The sequence below is a fragment of the Etheostoma spectabile genome, chromosome 2 (assembly GCF_008692095.1).
Source record: "Etheostoma spectabile isolate EspeVRDwgs_2016 chromosome 2, UIUC_Espe_1.0, whole genome shotgun sequence".
NCBI classification, from domain to species: Eukaryota; Metazoa; Chordata; class Actinopteri; order Perciformes; family Percidae; genus Etheostoma; species Etheostoma spectabile.
The window spans coordinates 18,543,842-18,552,357 of NC_045734.1; the positions used below are offsets into that span (position 1 = coordinate 18,543,842).

General features: G+C 38.2%; 1 protein-coding gene across 4 annotated transcripts in view; it reads right to left on the minus strand.

The window, feature by feature from the left end:
• Nucleotides 1-8,516, minus strand: part of myh10 (myosin, heavy chain 10, non-muscle) — a 64,355-nt gene that overhangs the window by 9,574 nt on the left and 46,265 nt on the right. For all 4 annotated transcript variants that reach the window (XM_032500767.1, XM_032500777.1, XM_032500769.1 and 1 more), the window contains 10 exons: nucleotides 7,937-8,068; nucleotides 7,375-7,581; nucleotides 6,702-6,839; nucleotides 6,346-6,469; nucleotides 5,533-5,704; nucleotides 2,355-2,567; nucleotides 1,525-1,669; nucleotides 1,134-1,340; nucleotides 869-973; nucleotides 357-509 (listed from right to left, as the gene is read on the minus strand). In XM_032500767.1, coding sequence (XP_032356658.1) covers nucleotides 357-509; nucleotides 869-973; nucleotides 1,134-1,340; nucleotides 1,525-1,669; nucleotides 2,355-2,567; nucleotides 5,533-5,704; nucleotides 6,346-6,469; nucleotides 6,702-6,839; nucleotides 7,375-7,581; nucleotides 7,937-8,068 — 1,596 coding nt within the window. The remainder of the gene's footprint in view (nucleotides 1-356; nucleotides 510-868; nucleotides 974-1,133; nucleotides 1,341-1,524; nucleotides 1,670-2,354; nucleotides 2,568-5,532; nucleotides 5,705-6,345; nucleotides 6,470-6,701; nucleotides 6,840-7,374; nucleotides 7,582-7,936; nucleotides 8,069-8,516) is intronic.

An 8,516-nucleotide genomic window follows, 5' to 3' on the forward strand; every position in this document is an offset into this window, starting at 1 on the left:
ATTTGTTATTTATTCATCATTCTCATTTTCTATTTCACATCTGTTCATAATGTTCATATTGTAATATTATAACATAATACTATTTATCCCAGTAACCTTTGCACTATGCTTCACATTTATATATTTTTTATTGAACTCTTCATTGCACTCATGCCTCTATATTGTTTCTGATTAGAGTGTATATATTGTGTACATATTAGTGTGTATATTTTGGTTTTGGTTGTTTTTGTATGTGTAAGCACAGTGTGAGCAACGATGCTCCAAAGAAAAATTCCTCGTATGTGTCCTCATACCTGGCAAATAAAGGTGATTCTGATTCTGATTCTGATAACATTTGTTAAAATGAATGACTATACCTGTGATTGCACCATCTGCAGCTGTTTCTCCAGGTTGCGTCGTGCCTCCTCCTCCTCCTCCTGCTGCTCCAGCAAGGTGTTCCTATCCACCTCCAGCTGGCGAATTTGGGTGCTTAGGTTCAGCTTCTGACGTGTCTCCTCCTGTCGCAACTCCTACACACCAGAAATGAGGATCAGACAAAAAAAATCAAGGAGACATACCATAGAACTTTTATGACTATTATAGGCGGATTAGTGAGAACAAGAAAACATTTTTTAAATAGATAACAATGCAGGTGAGAAGCATTGTCTCACACACACACACACACACACACACACACACACACACACACACACACACACACACACACACACACACACACACACACACACACAATTGAAAGTAACTGTAGCTGTGGACTGTGTCGATTTGTTTTGTAAGACATTGTTTACATTATTCTACCTTAATATTAATTCTAGATTAAGTTTCTTGTAGCTTTAAATTTGGCTCATGTTGATGCTGTCTTTCATACCTCTGAGTCTTGCAGTTTGCTGTTCAGTTTGTCGACTTCCTTGGCCAGTTTGAGGCCCTTCTTCTCTGCCCCCTCGAGCATAGCGCATGCATTGTCCAGCTCCGTCTAACGAAGATGGGATTATTAGGAAAGCACGATAAACAAATCCAAAGCCTTCCATGAATATTCCCTCTTAAAATATATGTTTGGTTTCTAGAGCACCCCAGGGCTATATCCCTTCATTTCATAGCAAAACTGCTCCAAATGTTTGCTGCTTTGTGTTCACCTGGAGTTTGTGTGAGCGTTCAGCCAGCTCTCCCTTGGTCCTCTCAGTCTCAGTGGCCCTGGCCATAAACTCCTGCAGCTGCGCCTCCAATTTTTTCCTCTTATGTTCTGACTCTGTCTTTGCCTGCTGCAGACTCTTAACATCACAGGACAACTCTTTGTTGTCATTCTCCAGACTCTGCTTATTCTTCTCCAAGTTGGACTTGAACTGCACAGAGAAATAACAATGTTTTATGGTTTCATGTTTATGTTCATTATCTAAATTGGAAGTTGATTCAGGGATCCTGTCTGTTAATTGCAAATGTTATTTAATTTTCTGTCTGCATATCATACAACTGATATACACTTATGTGTACAAGCCCTGAGAGTGTAACTAGGTACGACCCACTCACCCTCTTGGCCTGTTCCAGCTGTTCCAACAGTTCTTCCAGTGCTGTGGCTTGCCTCTGTCTCATTTCCTGGATCTGGGCCTCATGGTTTTTGGTCTCCTCATCTAAGGCCTTCTTCAGCTCTGCCACCTCTTGCTCTCGCTTGGACCTGGAGTTTCGGACACAACGGAGAGGGTTAAGAGGAGTGGACATTTTAAGATACAATACAAAAACATCGTCACATGCAGGGTCAGCTTAATAAAAATCACAATTAATGCCCACTAAGGAATGGTAATGTTATATTGTAAGAGAGTAACTGATGTGAAAGAGGGGGAGAAAAAACTATACAAAAATGAGGTTGAACTGACATAAATTCTGCACGTTTGCAGCATATTAGTGGAAACTATTGAACACAGCTGAGTGTCTTGAATGATAATGTGTAAATGAATATATTCACAAAAATTAGGCTTTTGTCAAACCCTGCAGTTCTTAAACAACACCAGTATGAAAACCATCATAACTTAAGAGTGCTCCACCGACTTAATATTGCACTGAAAAAACATTCTCGGACTCACAATGGGCAGAACCAGAGATTTTGGCTTTCGTTCTTAATTTTTAAACGCTAAATATTTCGGTTGGAAATTCAGATGTGTTTTGTCTGTCGTCAGCCCCAACTGACGCTGACTCAATTGATCAGATTTAGATTAGCTCCCTATGGTGCCACAAGGAGGTTTTATACAACTTTTTGTCACATATGCAGCTCTACCCCCCCAAAACCTGCAAACAGACTTTGATGTGTAAAATCTGTGGAGTTCCCCGTAATCATCATTGATAAACCAGCTTTAAATAAGCACCGGAGCTCCTGCTGGGCAGCGGTGGTATCCAGTGTGTCCTCCAGCTCCGTCTTCAGGGCCTCGAGCTCCTCACTCAGGTCCCTTTTAAGTTTTTCAGCTTTACTTCGACACATCTTCTCCGACTCTAAGTCCTCCTGAAGCTCAGCTAGGTGGGCCTGTAGCTCCCGAACCTGCTTCAAGGCGTTGTTCTTCTGGAGCGTCTCCTCATCACTCCTGGTTGGCGACAGAAAAGAACACAAGTTAGTTTTTCAGAGTAGATCCTTATCCTACACATGAGTCTTCCTCATATTGAAAACAGTGAAGACATCTGCTTAGGTTAGACCTTCAGCTGAGGATCTTAGAATTTCTTCTACACCAAATCAAAATCTTTGTTTTTTAATTTTAATATTTTAGTTTTACCATGAAATATACCAAGAATATTTTGGTCCTCAAAATAACAGGACAAGCACAAGAATATAGAGTATGTTCTTGTACACTTTAACTCCTTTCAATGTTTACACTTTGACTGACACTTCAACCCCTCTCAGTCCTCAGATCTTCACTTTTAAACAAACAAAAAAACCTTCTACAGCCCCTTAAAGTTCCACAACTTCCACTGTTAATACACTGCTTAGAGTGTTTACACTACTGACAACTGACAGCTGACAACTGGCCCTTCTGGATCAATTAATAACATGTACTTTTTCTGACATTTTAACTCATTTTTAGTGCTTTAACATTCACTGAATCTTCAACTCCTTTTCGCGCATTCACTTCAACCTCACTCAGTGTTCACCATTAAATGGACACTACAACTTTTCATCTTCTGTCAGCACTTTTTTATTCTTCATGTTCTTCCACATTTTAACTGCCACTTTAACTTTTTTCTCCATGTTTTTAGTTTCAATTGAATATTTCTAGCAATGAGCAAAAATAAATTCTATTCAGAAAGCTTTGTTTTTTTTCCTACTCAATATTTTAGTTTTACCACAGAAATCTATGATGACTATTTTGGTCCTGACAAATGACAGCACAAGTGCAAGAATGATGTGACAAAATGTGTTTGTCTGTAATGATATGTGAATTAAAGAAAAGGCAAGTCAGTGGTGTCATTTTTAAAAGTGAAATGAGGTCCTCAGTGCAGACAGGGTGGCAGTGTGGTGAACTGATCACGGCTGAACTTTTCCACGTACTGTGAGAAGATGAACATGTTAATGAGACTCTTGAAATGTTTGCCGCTGGAAGTAAGGGCCGAAGTCAATTTCATGCTAGCTGCAACAGTCCCATAACATCCTTCAATTATGAAGAAACCCAATGATTAAACCCACCGAAAGTAATGTTTCGTCATTAACACAATGCCACAGCATTAATTAAAGATTAAATAATAATAATACAATTTTTCTCAGAATAGCTGCTGCATTTAAAATGGGGCACGTCAAGTTTAATGAAAGCGTAATTATCTGGAGCTGTGACTAAACTGATGATTTCTTTGTGTGAAATTAGTCAGACAGACATTAACCAATGACCCCTGTAGTGTGGACTATTGGTCTGCTGTAAGGAGGAAACTGCTGAGAAGACTCATTAAAATTATCTGAGCTCACCTTCAGAGCAACGACCTCCACAGCTGTTTACCTTATCTGCATGCAGTCACGTGACGGCTAAGTAGGAATATAATTAAATTTGACACCAAACGTGTCGCCCAGAATATTTTAGTGGGAAATCCAGATTAACAGAGGAGTGACCTATATTAAGAAAATATTTTGTTGTGGGGATAGAGTGGTAAGACGCAGGTCATCTAAGCAATAGCTGGCAATGTTTTTCACAATCTGCACAATGAAAAAAATCTTCTGACGGTAAAAACAGGTTTGTTAGTGGAATCTCCTCCACTGAGAAATGACGTCCTGATTTAGCCCAGCTCTTTATTGCTTCATTTGGAAAAAAAACTACCGCAAAGCCCAGGACAGAGAGCATCAATCAACATCAATTTGCCTGTAATCAGACGCGGCTGCCTCCAAGATGAAAGGGCTCGGCCAGGGTTGCTGAAACCCAAACAGAAACAGAATAACTGCAGCTGGGAGCTGGAGAGGAAAATATTCATGGACTGAGGTAAGTCATAGATAGAAAGAAGAGATTGATACAAAATGTGTATGTGTGCTGAACCACCAACTGCAGCAGCTGAAGAGGATTTTAGCTGCTTTAAGTTTAGAGTTGACTCAGTGTTTGTGTGTTGTAGCGTCTATTTTAGGTCTTCCTATTGACTTGGAGCGCAGTTGTCATGGAAATAGGATCTACTGCACTAGTGAGAGGAAGTGTGTAAGGTTGTATGTTACATACTGAAAATGAACAATACCACTAACAGTAGTCATGATTCTATCTAATTGTAATCTAATATCGGGAATATAGTCATGTAAGTTACATGTTCGCTACGTCAAAACTTATTCAGCAAAGCTGTTTCTATATCCCATTTTGCTCATTAACTCTTTTTTGAAAAAGAGACCTCAAGTAAGCGTAAAAACTTTTAAGCGAATTTGAGAACATTTTTTCCCTCAAAATTTGTCGTTTCCATAACACTTTCTAATGCAATACTTCCAATTGTTCATAAAAACACATTGAAGAAAGCATGGCTAGTGATATCACACCAGTTTAGGTTCATAGTGGTGGGAGTTCAGAGGAGTCTTCCCGGTAGTGGCTGCGAAAATAGAGGCTTTTGATTTCATACAAAATAATTCATGGGCTTTCTTCAGCTAAGACAATATCTTTATCATTGTGAATTGCCACATGATAGCTATCTTTGGACTTCCAGTCAATGAATAATACATTAAAAGATATAATAGCATTGGCTTCATTATTGTCAAGAAGACAAATTTATTAAAGTATTAGTAAGTACATAAAACTGGAATTCATTAGCCCCCTCTAAGGAATTTTTCTTGCTTAAGAGAGTTTTATTGCACTTGGGTCATTGGATCTAATACTTTTATTACTCAATTCTGATTTTCTTTCTTTTTGTATCTTTGCTTCCTCTTTTCAGTAACTGTAACAATATGTTTCCAAATTTAGGCTTTTATTAGGATACCCATTAGCAGAAATCAGTTGGCTATCATTTTGCACTATCTTGTCAATAGCAATTTTATCTGCTAAAAGGCTCATGTTTGGATTTAGTTGATCAGTGTTTAATATTTTGCAGGTGTCTACCACTGACCTGGCCAGAGCAGCCTGCAGCTCTTCCTCCTTCTTGGTCAATTGGAACTTCAGCTCCTCTATCTGGGCCTGGAGCTCAACAATCTGGTCCTGCAGGTCCGTCGTCTCAGCATCCAGTTTGCGTTTGGCCTTCTCCAGCTCCTGACGCGTTTTCTCCTCCTTCTTTAAACGCTCTAAAGGGAGGCACAATCACATGTCCCAGAAACAAGATTTGTAAACAAAATGCTGAACTAATATAAAATAAATAAAATTTGGCTTCAGTCAATCTCAAAGAGGAAAATGGGCAGACTCACGAGTTACAGAGGGTTCACAGAAAGTGAGAAACTGCAAACAGCTAATTACTAACAGCCTGACATAACTAACTAATCCCCTTAGCTGCTTTGCTTAAATGCACGGGTGTTTTTTTCCAAACATTTAAACATTCCTCGGGTGTGTAGCAACCCCGCACTATTAAAATCCAATTGCTTGTTAACGTTTTCAGAATGTGTTACTAAAAAAACACACAAAATATGTTTGCAATTTATAAAATGTTTACAATCATTTATGGATGTAAGATTTTTTTTTTTTTTTAATAATTCAAAATTCATTTGTATTTTTCATCTTAGCCGGACATATTTCATGTTTATACTGTACAACCCTACGCATAGGCTACTGTAACTTCTCATAAGCCGACACTTACCAAACCTAAATTAGTTTTTCAACTGATGGGACGTTGGCCATCTATCTATTTCTGTCTGTTCTAGTAAATGTTCCCTTTTCTTGGACCCTCAATGGAGCCAGTAACACAAGCTTGCTGGGAGTCAGAGTCCCTTACCCTCCAGGTCAACCATCATCATCTCCTGCTTGTTCTTGACCTTGCCGAGGTTCTTTGCCTTCTCCTCCTCCTCTGTCAGCTGGGAGGTCATCTCGCCGATCCTGTCCTCTAGCAGCTTTTTCTCCTGTTGGGTGAAATCCAAGTATAATGTATACTTTATTAATCCCACAAGGGGAAATTACAATTTACAAGTGTGGGTTAGACTGGAAGCTTTAAGACACACAACTACTATATGGCGGAGAAAAGGTCAAAATACACTTTTTGTATTACGCACTAATATCTATCGCCTTTATTTTATACCTTTTCTGCTTTTATGTTCTTGTTTGACAGATCATTTGCAGATCCAATCTTCTCACCTTAATGAACTTGGAGTTTTGGTCCTCTAGAAGGAGAATATCCTCCTCCATTTTCTTGATCTTTGCTTCAGCTGTCACTTTATCTAGCTGCAGCTTCTGTCTCGCAGCTTCCTCCTCATCAAGCTGCTCCTCCAGGTCCTATGGAGAAGGAAACACACACACACACACACACACACACACACACACACACACACACACACACACACACACACACACACAGATAAAGATTCATAACCAATCTAATGCTGAAGGCGGAACACTGAAGTTATTATAAAGTGATAAAAGTTTGACATATGAAACTCTTTAAAGCACCTCAACACTTGGCTTTAAACTGTAAAAGTATTTCCCTACAACAAAATATTTAAGACTAAATAAGCAATAATCAAAGTAAAAAATAAATAAAAACATTTAAATTTATAAGTTAAGAATTTAACACTTTAAACTGAATGGCTTCATTAGTGTAATTTGATCAGATTTGTTAAGACAAGGCTGTGGACTCTCTTCAACCTCTATATACATGACAGAAAGACCATTTACATGATCAAATGAGGACAATTATGATAGTGTGTAATTTTCTTAAAAGGCATGTACTAACAATGTGGATGTCGCACATCAAAACAAAAATAGGAGACAGGTTTCTGTATGTGCAAGTTAAATAGGTGAAGATATGAACCTGGATGTGTGACTGCATCTTCTTCTTCTCATTCTGCAGGCTCTGGTTCCTCTCCTCCTCCTCCTCAACTCTAGACTCCAGGTCATGAAGGATCTCCTCCAACTCTTGCTTTCTAGAAAGTAGACGAACTCTCATCTCTTCGGCCTCGGCAAAGAGCTCCGTCTCCGCATGGAGTTGTTCTGCTAGAATATTCTTCTCCTCTACGAGCTGGAATAAGGGAACAGTATATACATATAAACAGTGTATGTGTGTGTGTATACATATATACATGTGTGTATATATATATATATATATACACACACACATATACACATACATATATATATATACACATATATACACATACACACAATATATTCAGCCTTCTCAGCTGCAATATGTTTTCAATAATTGATAGAGCACAATAAATATAAACACTACTACAGAAGTAAAGCATGTTACAATGATAAACTTCTCACATATTTTGAAAAATAAAGTTCCCTAAGCCTTTATTGGGGCCACAATTATATCAGTTTGCAGGAGGTAAAAAATATTTACTTTCCATAACTTAGAGCATGTTTACCTGTTGGTGTTTCCTCTCCATCTCCACAAGCTCATTCTCCACCTTGAGCTGTCTCTCCTTCACCTTTACCAGCTCCTCATCTTTGGCTTGCAGCTCTTCCTCCTGTCTGGTGACCTGCAGCAGAGGCTTCACCTGACAGAGAGAGATAAATTAAACTTGTTCATGTAATTTCTCCTTCTTGTTGTTTGTTTGTTTGTATCTATGCTTTGGCAACACAAATTGATTGATTTGATGAGAAAGAAAAATAGAGTGAAATAATCAACACTTTTTAAGACAGAATGCAATTAAATACCTTTTTTCATGGTCATACAAGTGACAGAAATGGAGCTAGAACAGTGACAGTAATCTGTTGTATTGAAAATAAAATGTGACATTGAAACAAGAAATTATGGCACTGAAAAATGTTGAGCTGATTTATAAAACACAAACATCAAAAAGTAATAATCTCACAATCCTATTAAATTATTTCACTTTGACATTTGTTTGCATTATGATAGGTTTTTCAATGTCAATCTACATTTTTTCTTGATGTCTGTTTCTTTTCAGTGACAGTTTTTTTTTACAAGATTTTTACATTGTC